This window comes from Dromaius novaehollandiae, chromosome 1, assembly GCF_036370855.1.
Source record: "Dromaius novaehollandiae isolate bDroNov1 chromosome 1, bDroNov1.hap1, whole genome shotgun sequence".
Classification (NCBI taxonomy): Eukaryota; Metazoa; Chordata; class Aves; order Casuariiformes; family Dromaiidae; genus Dromaius; species Dromaius novaehollandiae.
In genome coordinates, this window is record NC_088098.1 from 188,324,765 (window position 1) to 188,344,925 (window position 20,161).

Sequence of the window (20,161 nt, forward strand, 5' to 3'; positions counted from 1 at the left end):
AGAGGGGGAGTGAAGTGATAACCAGGAAAAAGCCTGGGGTAGGGAGAGCAGGTTTGAACAGAAAGCACTGTAATATCCACTTGAGAATGAGATATAAAACTTTGAGAGAGCGCAGAAGGAAAAATCCTTAGTATATGTTAAAATACTACATCTGTTAGAAAAAGAAATCAAAATGTAAGTATGAAATGGGTATACTATAAAACAAAAAAATAGCTATCCTGTGTCTTCAAGTTTTTTGTTTCAGATATGTTCAGATTTAAGTTCCTAAAAAGTTTGGGGTTTTTTCAAATGATTTTTACTGCAGTGAGTTTTTTTCAATTCTGCATCATACTATCAAAATTCAGTTTCTTATTTTCAGACTGGGAAGAATGTATTTTTAATGAAGACTAAATAACATTTTCACAGCACAAGACTTTTTTTTCCCCCCCAATTCTCTTTTGTTAATCTAATTTCCACTGCGCTGCTTCCTAGCTCTGTTGTATTATATTTTATCTGGTGGTTAAATAGCTGCTCGTAAGGCAAAACTGGTTAATTGCAGACATGTTGTTAAATTCGGTCAACAAAGTGCTCAGAAGCTCTGCATATGTTTCTGCTTTGAAAGCTAGTCAGAACATGATGACTGCCAGGTTTCATCTGCCTTGAGCAAATCCTAGGTGTAGGCTGAGATAACTAAGCTTGACATATTCCATAACATTAGTCACAGAAGCACTGGATCAAATTAAGATCAGACCTCTTTTTAAGGGGTGGATTTATGCCGAAAAAGGTTGCTGCGCTGCTAGTTTTGTTATAACTTCTTTTTTGTCTCTTTTCATTTTCATGTGTGATTTTTCAGATTGAAATATTTCTCAAAGCGGTCACTGTAAAACCTGTTGCACAGAACACTTTTTGTATTCTTGCTGCCATATTTTAATGTGAAGCATGGCATTCTCTCAGATTATTTTTGGAAGTCCGGTTAATTTCTACAATTTTTCTAGATTTAGACTCTATAAAGCCTATTGCAAAGTATTTATAATAATTTTTGCTTTTATAGCAGTCTGCTTTTAATGGTTTTGGAATACCTAACTGCCCTAAGCTAATGCTAGGAGAAGAAGAAGCTTGCCCATTTTCTAGGGAATTAGTCTCTCTGTATTTGCAGCTCATCCTGGAGATCCACATTCTCTGCAGTTTTTTATTTATGTAGTATCCTTTTTTGATCAGTTCAGAATTCACTGAATCATTGGTGCCGCTGGTGAAAGACGCTGTCCTACATGTTTTTAACTGATGTCTACAAACTTTTCTGGCATACTTACTGCTCTAGCTGGATTTAGAAAATTGTTGGTGATATGTTGTGCTTAAATTTGCCTTGCTAATGAGAAACTGGAAAAGAATATGAGACTTGAAACAGAATTACTGGTTCGAAAGCTTTAACTGAAAATCTGAAAGAGGCGCCACGTTGTCAGCACCTGAAGGAAACTATCGTTAAAAGGTTTTTTATTAGAAAGATGCATGTTACCAGAAAGATGCACATTACCAGGCTGTTCAAAGAATTGGCGTTTTTAATATGATCATGTTTTGCAAGGCATCATGCAGAATCCAAGCTCACGCTTTCCAGCATGGGCTGCAAGGAAAATGAGAGATAAATTTTTATATTTTTCTGGCTAAAGCAGAGGCAGGCCAAGGTGCACGTTTTCATCAGCATGTCATTTTGCTAATTTATTTTCATCCGCATGTTTAATGCTTCTCTGTAATCAGACCAGAGTTTTTTGCCACCTAGAAGATCAGAGGTGTGAGGAGAATGTCATGTCTACACTTGTGTTGGGAAAAATAATTCCTGGAACTGCCTTTCTTAGTTGTTATTCTGAGAATTGTGGCTGTATTAGTCAACTGGAAATGAAACTGCTAGGAAGAGTAAACTAGTGTGATGATGTTACTGTAACTATCTGATTGTTATCTATAGTAACTACATACGTTTTTTCAGAGCAATATTTGGGTCACAGAATACCTATTTTAGTAAAGAGAGTGCAATTAAGAGCCTGGGTGTGCTATTTTACTTCCAGGCTGAATTATTTCTCATATGTGAAAATAACGATAAAAATATTATTAATACTACTGTGATGTCAGTCAAGCGAATGTTCTCTTAAAATATCTCTTCTCTACTTCCTTTGCTGAAAAAAATCTTTGCACCCCGTAGTGTTTTCACAGGTTAAGGTGGCTGTTCACCGCTGAGGAGTTTTGGCAGGACATTTTGTTGCTGCCTGGTGCATCAGCATTTCCGTCAGTCAAATGGCTCATATTGGGTGGGTCTCCATTTCTGTGTTGTGCATGATTTCTTGTGCTGAGGGGAACAAACTAGTATTGATTCAGCTTCTTTGAGGCCTTTGGCTTTAGCTTACAAATCTTGAGAAGTCAGATTTATCTAAGAATTAGTTGTATGGAGGCATGGTTACAGTGGGGAGCTAGGCAGTAAAAATGCTGATTGCTTCAGATAAGATTGTATCTCTAGCAGCTGCTGCCAGTTCAGCCCAAGGATCCATCTGGAAGAGGCTTGTTGCAATTGCTTAGGGAGAAAAAATATGTGCCGGCCTAGCCTACAGTGTTATTTTCTTAGATAACATTCAGCCAGAAATACACAGTGCATTGTTTTATTGTGTCGTGCTTTGTGGATCTACATGTGTAGCTGTTTTTTGGAACAAAGTATATTTTCCATATCCATGACATTTTGTAGTAATTAGTTCCACAACTGAACTCTTATGTTGTATGAAAAACTATTTGGTTTTGGCTTTTAATCCTATTGCCTGGTAATTGAGTTTGGTGACAGCTTGATATACAATGGCATAATAATAACTCTTTGTTTTATTTCTTTGCTAGTAATTCTGTAGTAAGTTCACCTTGACTTTTGAGCATTGAATTAGCATTTTCAGAGTTACTCACAGAGATGCTAAAAAATATCTCTTTTTGGAGCAATATTGACTTTAGAGCCTTTATTTATGTAAAGCTAACATCATTTCCCCCCTTTTTTTATTTTTGCTTTTATCAGCCTTGAATGTTATAGCTGTTTTATCATCTAGTCACTGAATTTCATAAGCTCTTTTTGCAGTGAGTTTTAGTTTTCTTACTTAAACTAAATAATTTGGTGCCACTAGCAAACTTTCCTTTCCTGCCTCCCGCTTTTTCCATGTCATTTGTGAATGTTAAACAGCAGCTCTCCCAGCAGAGATTGCAATACTTGACTGATAACCTCTCTCCACTGTGAAAATGGACCACTTATTTATACCTTTGATATCTGTCTTTTAACCAGTTACTGCATTCCCATCCGTCTTGTGACAGCATTTTCTCTAAAGACCCTTTCCTGCAGGAACCTGTCAAAACCTTTCTGGAGATCAGAACATAACGCAGTCTGTAGGATCACCCTATTCACAGACTTGTTGACTGCTTTTGCAGAGAAATCTTTGAATTTGTGAGCCCTGACTTGCCTGCCTTTACCCTGGTACTGCCCCTGAAAGATGCTCCCAGTCATCCTCCAGCTGCGCATTTCTGTCTCTTCCTCCTGTGGCCGAACATGTGCATGGCCGTAAGGTGAACTAGATGGGAGTTGATCTGAATGTAAAAAGAACCTGTCCTCCCTTTTCCTCCCCTCCCAAAATGTGTTTGAAAAAAAAATTCAAAACAAACCCCCTGATCCAGTTCTCCATGCAGCCACACAGACGTTTCTACTGACATGAGAGAAGTAGGAGATGGTGAGGAGAGGGAGCAGGTTGATGGGGGAGTTTGGGACGGGGTCTTTTGGTGGAATGCTGGCTTAGAGTATGTGTAGCTAAGGCTGTAATGTGCTGAGTATCAACTCCTTAGTTACTCAACGAACCTTTCTTTTATTAGAAAGTATGACAAATTATGCAAGTCTCAAGCAGGAAAACTATTGCAGAAAGTGGTGCAAGTGCATACTTCAAGCCATGTGGCAGAATGCTTCCTGGTGTGTCATCTTGAGTAGCTTAAACAAAATAGTTGAATAAAAAATGTAGTTCTCTTTTTTTTAACTGTTTTTAAAAACTCTTTTCAAAGTAGTTTTTGAAAAATTAGTTTCACAGCCTGGGTAAACAGGAATAATCCTGAATATCATGGTTCACTTTTCAGTATTCATCTGGTAATTGGTTTACAGCGCTTCAAAGCAATAGTTATGTCAGAAGTTTACCTATTTGCAGAGCATTATCATCAGTCTGTGTAATATTTTTGAACATACCCATAGAATTAGTCGCTACCTTAACACAAAAAACTCTAGTATCTTTGTGGTTGAAGTTTGAAAACTGGGGGGAAAAAATGAGGTTGCTGGAATGCGTGAGGTTTCTTTAAGCTTTGCAAATTTGTTTCGCTCTTTAATTTAGCTAAGATTTGATTGTTGCATTTTTTAAAAACAAATACCTAACAGTGACAATCAGCTGTTTCTCTTGCTGTGATTTTCTTCCTGACTTGTTTTCATCTCTCCCCTGTTTTCCCCCAAGTCCTTAGGGAAGATGCAGGTGAGGTGGATCTCTCAGAAGCTTCTGACAGCTATCTTGACATGCGCCCTGCTCCTCTGCTAGGAAAGATAGCTTGATGACGGTCTTAGGGCCTGTAGTGTGGTGGCTCTGTGAACCTTTGCTGAGAAAACTTGTAAAATTTAGAGAATTGGTTAATACAGGACCATCTGGGGAAGAACATATTTGGAAGTGGAAGGATGGGAAAATGGTGGTATTGATTGCTCTGAAATAATTTATGAATTCTACTAGAGTTCACTAAGTCCTGTCTGAAGGCTTGTAGGGAAGGCTAGATTATCGCAAAACTGTAAAGGTAATGGATTTGCAGCCTTCTTTAAACCAACGCGAGTTTAAGATATGTATCCAGGCTGTGGGTGACCTGGCTTTTCTTCTCTAACTGAAGAGGTTTGAAGTCATTTTCCACTAGGCTTTCAAATAACTTGCAATAGGGAATCTCCGTTTCACCTGTTAGAGATGTTAGTGATTTCAAATTAATATGTGTGTGTGTATTCACTAAAACTGGGTCTCTAATTCAATTTCCTGTTTCAGTGATGGGTCCTAAGTGCTGAACCAGAGAGCAGTTCCTCTTTTTCTAGTTTAATAACTATTGTTGTATTTTGGGAGAAAACTGGAACGTGAGAACTGAATTTGAAAATGCTTAATAGGCTTGAGGCTAGGACACCCACATTCAGATTAGCTGTTTGCAAATTTTGTATCAAAGACTTCAAACAAACAGCTGGAGTTTTCATGATTTGTGAACTTCTTCAGTTTGTGCTTTTTCACTTCTGTCTTAGTTTGACTTTCCTACCCTCTTGTGTGCAGAGAAAAAACCCTTTAAAATATCACTCTCAAATGATCGGAACTAATTGACAGTCATTGTTTGTTGTCTGCTTTTCTTTCCTCTCCATATTAGGTATTTACATAAAAGGAGACTCTGACAAAGCTTTAATGATAGTATTGTGTTTTATAAATCACCATTATGTTTGATTTTAAAGTATGCTGCCAGTAGAGCAGGAGTAGGGCTTGCATTACAAAACCTGTATTTGCTCTAAGGAGTTAAAAAACCAGATCTAACAGTATAGATAAATGAATTAAACCCTTCATACTACAGTTGTCACTATTTTTCTTCATAAATTTTATAAAAACAAGCCCTAATAAGGTCATAATTTACATAATGCAAATCAGTTAGTAGAACTTATATACATACATACAAAGTTAAAACATTGTGCTTAATGTTATGGGTTTTTCCATAGTAAATATTGTTTAAATTTAGACTGTGAAGTATATATTGTTTTGGCAGGCCTAAATTCTTCCATGATTATGAATATTAATTGCTGTGTGACACTTCTGAAAATACACTGCAAACAAAAATCAACTTTCTAAGTGCTTAATTCTGTCATGGGAAAGTGGAACGTGAATTGCTAGCTCCAATACAGTCTTTGCAATTTCATTTAAAAGTTGTCAATTCCAAATCAGTTTTGCTTTGCATTGCAAAAATCACATCCAGCTTTTAGTGTATTACCAAAAAAAAAAAAAAAAAAAAAAAAGTTGATGTTATGTATTGGATTGATACAGTAATTTGTAGTGATGTTATGAAAAACAAAAAGTAGCAAGGCATTGAGAGAGAGAGATGCATAATTTAGTGATAAATGTAATACTAAAATTTATTGTGGAAACACAACAGAAGATTGATTAGGAAATTATTATAGAGCATGGAAGTGTAAAGCAATAGAAAATAAAGACAAAAAAAGTGTTTGAAATACTGTAAACTAACACTGTTTAATAGGTTTGCTTTCAGTTGCCTAGGAGCAAAGTTGCTCAGGGACTTCCTCTGCAGTCAAAGTGGCCAACACCTTAACCGCAGGTTAGCTGTTCTCTATACTTACGGCTTTTTCACTTAATCTGCTCTTGGAAACCAAAGCCCAATTAAACACAGAGTTGGGACACAGCTGATATAAAGGTCGGGAAGTTGGGAAGCACTTCTGCATCCTGTAGTTTCATCATAGCCAAATAAAGATTAACCAACAAGAGATTCAGCCTGTTTTGTCCATAACAGGAGCTTGCAAATTGGAAAAAATCATTGCAAATATTTGCAGAGCAGGTATTGCCGCAGGGAAATGTCCTGCCAAGGCTCTCTAAGCCCTGCTTAATTTACTGAAGTTTAACAGAACTGATTACCACTGCAGAGTTACGATTAGCCTTGGTTACCTTAAGAGGGAATTGAGTCAAATTTCAGCCTTATTCTTGCTTCTTGTGCCAATAGCCAATATCTATCTCATGCCATGCCAATAGACCCTGAGAAATTTTAGGTCTTAATTGGGTTCTCCCTTTTCACACTAATAAATTAGGGCTTCTTTAGCCATCGTGTGGAAATCTCTAATGAAAAGCAGTATTTAATTTTACTAGCAAAATCTGTTCTGTGGTTGTATCTAGTAACATTAATCACTTAGCATTAAATTAAAATAAAAACTGCAAAACTGAGTAGAAAAGGAATGCACTGGAGATGACCTGTTGACCTGAAGCACCTCCTGAAAGCTTTAAAAAGCAATATAAAATTTGTAAAAGATAGTGTGAGGAATGTCGCTTCAGAAACAAGTTATTGAATAAACATTGTTAGATAAAACTGGACCTGGGGTTAAAGTTCTTTTATGGCCTTTACTTAGGGGGCTAGTCATTGTCTGGTTATCAACCTTACATTTTGCTCATTCGAGGGAGAGGCGCAGATTGCTGAATACCCGGTAGTGTGACTGGAGTCAAAAAGAATTTGCGCAGAGAAGCCCTGTGGTCAGCACGTTGCCATGAAAAATCACTGCAAGCTGCAGAACGCACCTCAGATTCACTAAATATAAGTGGTTTTCATGTTTAAAGGGAAAGGAAAGGAAGAAAGTGTATAATTAAACCCATCAATAACCAATCAGTTCTTTAGGGTGGAGGGAAGGGGTATCTGAGAAAGCTAGCCTCTGTGGATTTCTACTTTACGGCATACTCTTGGTTTTTGTGAGGTGCCAGCTCTGTCAGTGCAGTATCCGCTTCTTCTTGTTTGCCATATGCACCTCTGCATTTGGAAGTGATACTGGCAGGTGTCACTGGCAAAAGAACAGAAATGGCTTCATCTAAAGCACTGCCAACTAAGAGGTGGAAATTGCGACTGTCAGAACGCTTGCCTTAAATTTCACCAGGTCTAGAGGCTACATAGTGGGTTTTTTTGTTGTTTTTTTTCCTCCACCTCGTGCTATCCTAGCCCCGATGCAGTTTCTGCAGTCAGAGGACATTGGCCCTTGGTTTGCCCAAGGCGATGTGATGAGTCAATGTTTTAACACATCTTGCCATTGCTACTGCTGGCCTGCCTGCGCTGCTGGGAGCCAGGATGATGAAACCTTGCTTGTTGTGCTGCATTTTTAACCGCTGCGTCAATTAAAATTTTGAGGAGCCAAAAAAAAAAGATGTATTGGACTTGCTATGTCTTACTACTCAGTTACCAAGTAGTTCTTCTGTGCCAGCACTCTGCTCTTGCTAGCTGCAGTTTGAGCTCATGGAAAGCAGTAACTTCAGAAATTCCTGTAGGGTACAATTTCATGTGCAAATCAGCTGATTGAACAGGTTGTTGTCAGTAAATGTGGGAGAGCCCATACTCCCTTTTCCTTTTTCTGCTCTCTCCTGCTTCTCGCTTTGCTCCCAATCTTAGTCTTGTTGCTGCCCTGTCTTCTACTGCTTGTTCTGGCTCTGACGTTTGCTCGATTCTCTGCAGAGCTGATTCAACTCAAATCTGCTCTTTATGTTAACTTTCTGCTGTTCTAGTGCATGACATTGACTTATGCAGAGGCTGAAAGACTATCAAAGCTGGCAAATGGGAGAAAAGGAAGAGGGCAAAATGGTGTAAAAGCGTGCAGATCCCTTTCATAGGCAGTAAGCTGCTATATCCCCTCACCTTACCATGCTCTTGTGTAGTGAAAATTGGAGCAGGGTTGAGAGAGGACCTGGAACTGCTGGTTTCCAGTGAGAACTTGAAAAATTGAAACTCTTGCTTCCATTTCTTGATCTCTCATTCCCATATATCAAATCCATTTCCTGTTACTGATGCTTCTTTGAGAAGAATATTTTTCCAATCATAAACAGTTGAAATGTGACATGAATGATGAAGCTGGATTAACCCTTGGTCAAGGAATCAGGAGATGATTTCACAAGGAATTAGTGATTGCTCTAGGAAGGAAACAGATTCTTCAGAGCACAGTGAAACACCGATGGGAATAATAAAAAGGAACAAGCAAAGTGCCTGGAAGAATGAGAAATGGAGGTGGTCACGTCTATGCATTTCCAGGAAGGGCAGCACTGAGAGAAACGAGTGAGATATGTGTGCACTCCTAAATACGGAGAAAGATGATGCAAACAAGTCTAAAAGCTGATCTGGTTGAGAAATGATAGAGAAACAACTACGTGGTTATGAGTCAGTAACTGTTGTTTCTCTATTATGGATGAAACAGCTCCAGTGTTGCCAAAATCATAATTTAAAAATTACACAATATGAGAAATTGTAAATCTCAAGTCGTTTTCATCTTGTTGCTCTGAGCCTTTAGTTGATGAATTCTGAAGCTGCTGCTGACATCCATGAAAGCTAGATATTTTAGAAAAAAATGGAAAATGAGAATGTCTCATAATCATATGACCCCAGCAGCTAAGACTCTTAAGGAAAAGTCCAAATATCATGAGGTATGTAGCAAAGTCGCAATAATTTGTAATGCTGCAGTTTTTTTTCTGTTTTTAAGAAATAAGAGTAAATGCAAAAAGTCGTAATACTAGTTTTACTAGACCTTCTCTTACTGCCTGCATCATGCAGCTCGCTTTACATGCATGCTGTGTTCTTACTCGTTATTGTAGCTACAGAATTGTGCCATTATATTTTAATATTAGTAGCATGTAGGAGCAAATAGATTTTGGGCAACCAGATGATACATTCATTATGTATAAAGTGTTAAGAAGATTGGTTTTACTGCTGTCTTTTAGGGGATCATTTGGAGGAAAACGCCAAATGTCTGCATACTTCGTTCCCAGTCTTATCAACACTGCTTTCCACTGTTGGAAGGCAGCTGTCTTTTAATTAAATGTTCTTCTGTTAGCTCTTAAGTTTTGATGCTGCATTGTTGGAAGGCAACATTAAGGTCCAGGATGAGTATCCCTCTTTAAAGAAAACGTAAAACTAGCGACCCTGTGATTTCAAAACTAATTCTAGATGTGGTGCAAAAATATTTTCCTATGCAGTCCCGCTGTCTCAGCAAAGTTCTACTCCTTATGTAGCAAATAAATGGCAAAGCCTTGAGATTTTGCTTCTGCAAGACTGCTGTTTATTATTAATGTCAGCAGTAGTACTATTGTTGCTTCAGTCAGGTCCTTCTCCATTTCAGTTGTATCCTCCCGTCATCACTTGGTGCCATCCTAGCTTTTATTGATTCAGACTTATTCCAGCTGCCTTGCCTAAAGTACCGATAATTGACATAAAATCAAAATGTGTGATTTTTTTTTTTTGTTTTTAATGTGTCTTTTAGTATCAAACTGATGTTTTGGAGTCTGAAGTGATTGCCTCTTCTCATTATAATGTGCTGTTACTATGATTTTTCTAGGATTCACCTCTGTTCGATCTTATCAAGCAGTCAAAGGAACGAGAAGGCCAAGCTGATCAGCCTGAGCCTGCTCCCACTCTAAATTTGCCTCTCCAACATAACCACACTGCCGCAGACCTGTAAGTAACGTGCGTGCTTGAAGTCTAGTGAAGTGTGAAGTTAGCATCTTCCTTAATACCTAAATCCACTTACTCATATTGTTTTCCTACTTGTTAGGCGTGGTGCTTTTAATATGTGTAAATGTTACTAAATCAATTGTGGAAATATTTTTTCCAACCCCATTAAATTTGTAATTGCAACCTGTTATCATACTTGCCTAGGAATAAAGAAGTCCTCTTATTTAGAAATATCCATGAAACATTTTTAGCTTGAACATATAGTTGAAGGAGGGGTGAGTGGAGGTGTGTGTGAGAGGGAAATTGGTGGTGCAGCTCCTCCTTCCTGCCGTCACTAGCATTTTGTCCTATTTCTTTGGCTGTTTAGAGCTGTAACAGCAAGGAATGCAGAGTAGTATTTAATCAGTACCTGTAACGTTATATGATATGGGAATAGCTAATTACAGTAGCAATTAATTTCTTCTAAATGGGGGGAGAGGGAAGAGTTTGTGCAAGTATTATTAATACAAATTAATTTATTCATCTTGTGATGTTGAAGTACTTAATACATGTCAAATCTCCAGGTATCTTTCTCCTGTGAGATCTCCGAAGAAGAAAGCATCTGGCCCTCCTCTAAATGCTACTTCCACTCCAGATGCTCAGGCCACTGTGACTTCCCAAACACAGAAACCACAGAAATCTACCTCCCTCTCACTGTTCTACAAAAAAGGTTTGTAGCTTCTGAACGTACTAAAATTGTGGAGTTAACTCTTATTATTTATCCTTTTGGTGTTTTAGAGCTCAAAATCTCCTCCTTTACTCAAAGAGTAAAATAGAAATCTGAATAAACACACTTTATAAACCTTCAGCTGCCATTGAAAGAAATAGTAATAAAATGATACCAGCAGGTTAATGCATGCACTCTACACACTATTAATTCAAAGCAAGAACTTATCTATATATTGTAAGAAAGGCCATATTGGTTCAGAGCAGTTGGTCTAGTCCAAATCCTGTTTACAGGAGTGGACGTAAATAGATGCCAAGGGAAGTTCAGAAACAGGACAAGCATATATGCTTCCCCTGAATGGTTTCCCAGCTTCGACTTTTTTCAGCTCAGGGGTATTCGTGAGCCTTTTGCGATTGTAGTAACCGCGTAGTAACCCTTGTGGATTTGTCTTCCAAATACTTGTTCAGGCTCTTTTTGAATCGACATAAACTTCCACATGGGCAGCGTCTGTCAGTGTGGACTTCACTGCTGAAGAATTTTTCCCTTTATTTTGAACTTGGCTTTTACAGCCTTCATTTGATGGCTTGTAGTTCTCACAGTGGGAGACAGTGAACATTCAATCATTGTCTGTCCTCTCCATGTTCCTCTTATTTTGTATACCTCTTATTACCAACGCAGTTCATTTTTCTTCTGTTTTTCTCAAGTTTATCGACTGGCCTATCTTCGATTGCATACCCTGTTTTATCGGCTTCTCTCTGAACATCCTGACCTGGAACCGCTGATCTGGACCCTCTTCCAGCATACGCTGCAAAATGAATATGAGCTTATGAGAGACAGGCACTTAGACCAGGTTACGTTAAAAAAGTTTTTAAATAACTTAAAAAAATCTGTAGATCTTTCTTGTGAACAAAATGTTTCCTGTAAATTCTTTGACCGTTACAAATTATAATCTGCATTTTTATTTCTCTTTAGAGGTTAACGTGGTAGAGTGAAGTCCATATTTGATCCCTGCCCTTTCTTTCTCTCCCTCCCTCCCTCCCTCCCTCCCTCCCTCTTTTTTTTTGTAAAGTACTGGTGTTACTTACTCTGAAATATAATTTATAAATATTTTCAAAATAATAAAGCAAAATGAAAGTTTCTGTTAATTTATATTAGGAAATATTAATTTTCTTTTGGAAGGCAAAATATGTGTTGTTATTCTACCATAAAATTGCAGTTTGTGAAATGGGCTTGTAAATGTGAATTTGGGCAGGTATTATCAGCTCCAGTTAGTTGATAGTCTTTCAAAAATGGAGGGAACAGTTGACTTATTTCATTTTCTGAAATTTTTTGTGATGTTGAGTTGCACCACTGTTTGCAGAACAGAACTAGTAATAGAAAGCTCATAAATTGAGCTTTTACCTTTGTTTGCTAATGACCCAGTTTGAAATCCTTATTTAAAGTTAGTAGCAAAGCTCCCATTGCTCTCAGGGAGGCCGAAATTGCATTTTATGTCAAAAGAAAAACGTTTAAACACAGAAGAACATAGGAGAGAAAGTGAGATTTCTTAACTTGAAATGAAGAACCTGAATTCATTTGTCACGTTTCCAGTGGTCTTTCTCTTGTTCCTTTAATAGATCATGATGTGTTCCATGTATGGCATATGCAAAGTAAAGAATGTAGATCTTCGATTTAAAATAATAGTTTCAGCCTACAAGGAGCTTCCCAATACAAATCAAGAGGTATGGAAATTTGTTAGTATTATCCTTCCATAAAAAAGCTATAAGTATATTTGTTTCTGTCTTTGTCTGTCTGTCTCTCTTCATGTACAAACAAAAGAAAACCTCTCTGCTTGACAGTGTCTCCATTTGTGGAGGGGAAAATTAGCTCAAATACTAGAGGTCTTTTTTAACTCCTGGCACAGTTGTTTGGTGACTCTCCTCAGATAGCAAACTCGATTCCGCCTTTTTAATTAGAGATACTAAATAATAGTTTATGGTTCTATTTTGAGACTATGGGCTAGATTTTTAAACAGTGAAGAGATTCAAATGAGGTGCTAACAGAATTTCCAAAAGCAACCTAGCTTCCTCTGACAGATAGCTAACTCCCATTGAGATTTAAGGGGAGATGAGCAGATTACTTGGGTTACTTTCTATAGATGCTTTCAATAGAAATAATATATATCAAAGGTTATATATCAAATATGTATGTATTGGGAGGCTTATTAAAATCACCTCTCTGCGACGTCTCTCTGTTTATAAGGCTTACTGAACTCAGGTTTTTGCTGAACTTATTAAATCAATAGAAAAGACAGTTAATTGAACTGTAGCAGTCCTTCTAGTAGCAGAATCTCATTGTATATTTGTGTGTGTCTTGGCTAAGCCCCTGACTTCTTTCTCCAAACCTGAAGAGCTATGTTATCCACGTAAGGTCAGCAAGGAAGATTATTAGCTTCGTAAGGTGTGCACAGTAGCCAGACCTTTTCATGACAACTTTTTGTGTGAAAGCAAATGAAGCTTAAATTTGGAAAATGTTATAGTAGTAATGAACTGCATTTGTACTAAGGGGCCAATTAATTAAGCAGGTGCTTCTGCTGATGTGTGTATGTGTTTGAAAAAACAATATAGAAAAATTCTAAGTAACAGTCATGGTGACTGGTAGACAATATATATGCCATCTTATTCATTATCTGACATAGATGAGCGGCCTTGAGTTTGTGAAATGTAATTTTTTCTTCTTTTTTCCACAATGGATGATTTTCTCACCCTATGGAGACTTTCAAACGTGTCCTTATCAGGGAAGAACAGTACGACTCCATTATAGTCTTCTACAATTTAGTGTTTATGCAGAAGCTGAAAACGAATATTTTGCAGTATGCCTCCAACAGGGTAAGCAATGTTAGCTGTGTTCAGTGTTATTTAATAGAACAGGAATACATATAGAATAAAATCTCATTATTATTTTATTATTTTTATAGCCTCCCACTCTGTCACCTATCCCACACATTCCTCGCAGCCCTTACCAGTTTTCCAATTCTCCTCGACGTGTCCCTGCTGGAAATAACATCTACATCTCACCCTTGAAGAGCCCATACAAATTCTCTGATGGGTTTCAGTCACCCACAAAGATGACTCCAAGGTCTAGGTTGGTTACAAACATTTCTTTGAGTAAGTTAAAGTTATCAGTAGGGATTTAATGGAAGCAAGTTTGAAGACTTCAGTGTAGTTTGTTAATAGTCTGTGGTTATTGTATTTTTTCTGATTAAAAGTTTGTGTCCCATATTTAGAGTCTTGTGTTGTTAAACGTGTCTTACTCTTAAACACTTCTCTTCTTCATTTGGCAGAATTTTGGTGTCAATTGGTGAATCATTTGGGGTGAGTTTTAAGATTTTTAATGTCCAGTCTTACATACATGTAACTTTTAGAGGAATGGGAATAGCTTTCTGACAGCTGTAGAGCTGGCCAGTCAGTGTCTCTTATTTAACGTAATATTTAATATTTTTTGGCATTTGTAAGCACAAAGACTACTGGGGTGCTTTGTTAACTCCTTTCAAATATTCAGACTTCATTTTTAAAAGTTGTGTATTTTGTTAGCTGCTTTGAGAGAAAGTAGAGTTCTTAGACTGGCAGAGTTTTAGAACTTTATTATTTAAGCCCATGATCTAGAAAGCTGGAGCAGTTTCAGGATTGACTGACAATTTTTTTTTACTGTTTTCTTGTAATTTCAGACTTCTGAAAAGTTTCAAAAAATAAACCAGATGGTGTGCAACAGTGACTGTCAGCTGAAGCGCAGCGCAGAAGTAAGCACTGCTCCTAAGCCACTAAAGAGGCTGCGCTTTGATATAGAAGGGCAAGATGAAGCAGATGGAAGGTAAGATTATTGTGCTTGGCTTTCCAGTAAACTGGAGAAACATTAAAAAAAAAAATTTTATATATATATTTGTTTCTCAAGCCTTTTAAAATACAGCTTGACTTCTGTTAATTTGTGAATGTTTATAAATATATTTCATGACATGGTAGTGTAATACTTCTCAGTTAGGCACTTTCATGTCAGAAGCAAGGATTTATTTTTGATGCCTATATATCCAGCATCCCACTATTACTACCAGGTATTAAACCATGCTGTTTTCTTTGGTTAGCCTTTAAAAAAAAAAAAAAAAAAAAGAAAGAGAAATCTAGCATATCTTGAGTGGAGAGTATCTCTTGTAGTAAATATCTCCAGTATCTTTCTTATGGAGGGGGAAAAAAAAAAAAAACAAGTCCAGAGTTTGCATCTTTGTAAGAGAAGGCAATAGCACTGAAATGAACTAACCCCAGTTTATCAAGTTCATTAGGAAAAAAAGCTTAAAACATTATTTTACTCTCCATTAATTGAGTGCTTTCTGTCTGCAGCAAACACCTACCCCAGGAGTCCAAGTTCCAACAAAAGCTTGCAGAAATGAGTGAGTATTATTTTTTTCAGTGACTGCACAGTAGCAAGTGCCTTGGATAAGAGTTTTTGACAACTCGGATAAAACCATTGCTCAACATCAATGTTATTTCAGTAACTTGCTTACTTTTTTGTACTTGCTCCATCTAATCTTGAAAATGCAGATGAAAATGGAAATCCTCAAAAGCTTTTTCTAGGTTATTAAATGGCATGGCAGCATAGATGATGCTACTACTTGTGGATAAGGGAATGAGCATGCCATGTTCTTCCTAAATGCTAGAATTCTTAAAGTGGAATTAAATGCTTGCCAACGCTTTCCCATTTGTCATTTATTGTAATGAGAACCCCTCAGCTGAGAGCTTGCAGCTATAGATCAATAATAGCTGCAGCAGTATTGAGTTGTCCAGAACACCTTTTGAGTCAGGAAAAGGAAAAATGTACGAAATTTTGTAAAGCTGCTTTGTCTTTTATACTAGAATGCCAGAGACTGCTTTTTCTACTCTTGTGGCTCAACATTTTTCAGATTTTGTGGGATCACTGTTACATTTTTCAAATAAAATTCTCACCTAGCTCATGAAAAACAAAACTGCTCCACCCCATCTTTTCCCCCACTCCTAGTGACACACCCCTAGTGTGTCACGAAACAAGAAGGCACTTTCTGTGCAGGCAGGTGCTGAGCTGGCTGGGGGGCGATGGCTGTCCTCGGAAGCCGGAGCGTCTGCCTGGCTGCAAGAAACTCCCTATGTGATGCTGTCAAACCATTTGTCTTAAGCATGAAAATGGACAAAAGTTAGGATTCAGTTCAGGAGCAACAGACACTTCAGTAAATAGGTAGAATGAATTCCTGGAAGTGTGTAAAATTGAACAAAAACTGCTTGGGTTTACTCAGAATTATGCATTTACAATAGAATGCAGGATAATTATTTAGGAGAATTGTATACTTCTGTTCCTTGTGTCATTACCCATATTTACAGTAAATGATCATGTCCAAAGTAATTTTTAAGAAAGTATTTAATTTTGCTGTCTTTTTTGTGTGTATGTGTAGCATCTACTCGAACACGAATGCAAAAGCAGAAACTGAATGATGGAAATGATACCTCAGCCAGTGAAGAAAAGTGAGGTTCTTCTCAGGACCAGGGGCTGTACTGCAGGCCCCTTAGCTTGTTTTTTTTTTTCGAGCCTCCATTAATTGAGTTGCCTTTTTAGTTGCTTTTTTTAATTTCCAACTGCTAGTTGAAAACATTTGGATTTTTTAATTTTTAATGTTTTTCATGATACTTTGCCTTATGATGTAACATGTATACAATGTAAGCCACTGAATTTGTTAATTTATATATTTTGGGGGGATTTTAAAAACAAATTTGGAAAATGTCTTAGTTTCCTATTGCAGCATTGCTGATATCAGCCAATTCAGTCTATTTGGCTTGAATTCTTCTGTCTAAAGACAAAATGTTAGCTAGAATGATTTGAAATGCACTAATTTTGTTTGTTAGATTTCATTTTAATACTGGAACTTGATGCATAATTTGCAAATTTTAAGAATTGGGGGCCAGATACTGCAAAGATTTCTGACTCTGTATATAATTACCACATCAGATTCTCATTAACTTAAACTGCACAGCAGTTGTAGAAGTTGCAGGATTAGGACCTCGCATTGTAAGTACAACGTGAAAGCAAAATGAATTCATTATGTAGCCATACTACCAAAACCAGTAATCTGTACCTCAGATACTTGTTTGGTAGTACTCCTTCCCCGATCCCACCCCTTTGCAATTTGAGAGGGCAGTTACGCTGTCCATCAGTTTGAACTTCCCTGAAGATGAACCACTCAGAGGTTATGTAAGTCCCAGAAACAGAGGCTTCTTCCCATATGCAAAATACTTGAAGTGCACTTTCTAATATTGAAAAATTTTATTAAACAAAACCCAGCCCCACTTGGTATGCATAAGATACCAAAATCCTGATGACAGAATGTTCTTCACGTGACTTTGATTTTAATCTGACTATAGCCAAACCAAATAGATAGAGAAAAAGGCACAAAACCTGTTTCCTAGAGCAGAAAGCTGAGTGTCTGAAGTTGAGTTACAGGTAAGGGTAGCCTGGTGTCTTAAAGCGCAGTGCGTCTCCCGTTGGTCTCACTGCAGCATCTGCACAAAAGCCTAACTTCATGAGCCCACTTTGGGAAAATGTCTGCTTCGTTTTACCAAAAAGGAACTGTTTAATAGGCTCCGTGTGAATTGTCACAACTAAAAACAAACAACATCCTTTTTTCATCTATGAATTTGTAAGTTACTGATTCAGATACTGGATTTTTTCTTGCAATGGTAAAGAGATTGCAAAACAGCCAGTTAAGGAAGCGCGTTTTATTTCTAGTGGACTAAAACATAAGTAGATAAATGAGGTCCTTTTTTTAAAATTACCCATTTTTATGAAATTTACTTTTTTCAGCTGCTTAAACTAAAGCAGGTATAGTAGAAAAGCGTGGTATTTATTATACAAACGTATTTTAAAACAACGTCATCTCTGGGTAGCTTATTCAGAAATTGCTTAGCTGACCCTAGAATACTTACAGTAGTACCTTTTGAAGAACAGTTCTTGTGTTGATCAGAGTCTAATCCTAGAGCTACTAAAAATCCTACAAACACCACCCTGGTTTGTCAGTGGATTTTAAAATAAAACTGGGTGGGTTTTTTTGGTCTCAATATGGCTTCAACTTTCTTCTTGAAAAAAACATACAGAAGTATTAGAGTACTTTATTTTCTCACTTTTTGCAGAGTTTTACCGTCAGAATATATGGTAAACATCAGGGTACACTGACCTTAAGTTCTGTTACAGCAGTTGAAGTTCTTCCATGATCTTACTGAGTCCTTTGGCTAGAGAACTGCAGGGGTAACATTGCACAGTCCAGTACCTAAACAGATTTATTATTTCCTTACTGTCACAATGTATTTTTTGTTCAAACAGACTGAAGGCTTTACATCAAATGTATGATAATATTTTGTACAACTAATCAGTTTCACTCCTTTCCAGATAAATAAAATAGCTTTTAAAAGATTTATAGTTATTTTGATAATCTTATTTTATTAGACAAGAAAGTTGTATATGGAATGACGTCCCCCTATATTGCATTTCCACCATGATCCTGCAGCTGGTACCAGCAGAGTACTGCATCTCCAGTGATTCTTTACTGGTGCCGAGGTCCAAATCCAATTGCAGTTGGGCTGGTAGTTGTCTGCAGAAGTTTCCAGAGTTCATTCTGGCAGCAGTTTGACTTGATCTGAAAATGTTCTAGTAAGATTTTTTGTTCCAAGGTTACCCTGGTAATGGTTTTTGCACACATAGGCCTGTTTCATGATCTGGGTCATTGTGATGGCCCTCGTAGAAATCCTTCAAAGGATTTCTACTTTATACTTACAAGTGTTCACATCACTTCACCACCCTGATCTTCATAGCTGGGTTTTTTTTGTTCTCAGAACTACTGAAAGAAGCCTGGTATGTCAAAGCCCTTGTGTAAGTCGTAGCTGCTCCCTCCCAGGCAGGTGTCTGGCCTCTGACACTTGGCCTCGCACCCTTCCTGTCTTTGCCTTGTGAGAGTCCAGAGGTGCCTATGACTCACAGCTCGGCTGCGCGCTCGCTGTTATTTATAGAATCAGCATTTGTGACGTACTGCTTAGGACACCAAATGCAGTTGATAACCTGCAGGTCCCTACCCCTTCTAAAAACACTTCGTAAGAGTCATATTTTTAAGCAGATACATATGTCAATAAATGCATATTACAACTGCTTTTTATCAGATTTTAAAATCTTACTGTGTTTGAGAGTACTATTCTTAGTTTCAAAACCCTATGCCATTCTGAAGAAATCAATGTCTTGCTCTATGTTCCAGAAAAAAAAAGAAAATTGGAATTCAGAGTAGAAGAACTGGATAGAAAATGTGACAGGCATTTTGGGTGCCTAGTAATAGGGGTTTTGCCACTGATTGGACTCCTCCTCTATTCAGTTTGGAGAAGCGTGCACCTGTGGAGAGCCATTTGTCTCATCCTAAGCTGGACATGTAAAGTTCAATCAGGTGAACTGCACCTTGGGAAGGCCTTTTTTGTCTCTGTTGGCTCTAAAGGGAATTTAGGCTTTTAGCTTGCCTGGGTAGACAGCTCTGGATGAATGAGTGGACTCCCAGCCTGTTTCTTTGCAGTTTTAAAACTTACACTTTAATCTCTTGCTTCTGCCCTCCATTTCCAAATGCTGTTTGTTCTTACGAGTCACAGGAATATATTATGGAAAAATCTGTCCAATTTCTTTCAATTTCTTTCTCAGCGCATAAGACTTGCAAGGAAGTATTCTGTGCTTAGAAAATACTAGTCCGGAGAGGCTGTGGTAAGTAGCAGGTTTCCTTGCACCTACCGGAACAGACAGACATGGCAAGCTGTAAACTGCATGTTTTCGGGTATAGTTGTTGTTGCAGACAGAGATCTGTGTGAAAAGTGAAGTGACGGGGCAGCTGGAGAAGATTCTGGCTGTGTGATACTGGTGACAAAGTACAAGGTCAAATATTCTAAATTTTTTTTTTTTTTTAAGCTGGTCATAAGGCACATCTGCTTCAGGGTAACTTCCTGGTGTTTTGAGGACACAGACAATTTTATTAATCCTCTTGAATTCGTTAGAGCATTAAGTTCTTTGAAAGGTGGAAACACGTTTCTTATGCAAATTCTCCAGCTCTGTTTTTTCTACAGACTCTGTTTTCATTCTGCTTACAAAGGGGTTATTTGGTAGCAGTTATTTCCTTAAGAAAACAGATGATCTTTAAAATACCTCCCTGAACAGCTATTT

General features: G+C 37.6%; 1 protein-coding gene across 1 annotated transcript in view; it reads left to right on the plus strand.

The window, feature by feature from the left end:
• The window catches only part of RB1 (RB transcriptional corepressor 1), an 82,204-nt gene extending 63,816 nt beyond the window's left edge, over positions 1–18,388 (plus strand). Inside the window, exons 18-27 of the mRNA XM_026108423.2 lie at positions 10,106–10,224; positions 10,785–10,930; positions 11,632–11,777; positions 12,544–12,648; positions 13,681–13,794; positions 13,884–14,050; positions 14,250–14,280; positions 14,634–14,776; positions 15,298–15,347; positions 16,380–18,388. Coding sequence (XP_025964208.1) covers positions 10,106–10,224; positions 10,785–10,930; positions 11,632–11,777; positions 12,544–12,648; positions 13,681–13,794; positions 13,884–14,050; positions 14,250–14,280; positions 14,634–14,776; positions 15,298–15,347; positions 16,380–16,453 — 1,095 coding nt within the window. The 3' untranslated portion in view covers positions 16,454–18,388. The remainder of the gene's footprint in view (positions 1–10,105; positions 10,225–10,784; positions 10,931–11,631; positions 11,778–12,543; positions 12,649–13,680; positions 13,795–13,883; positions 14,051–14,249; positions 14,281–14,633; positions 14,777–15,297; positions 15,348–16,379) is intronic.
• The last annotated feature ends 1,773 nt before the right edge of the window (positions 18,389–20,161 follow it).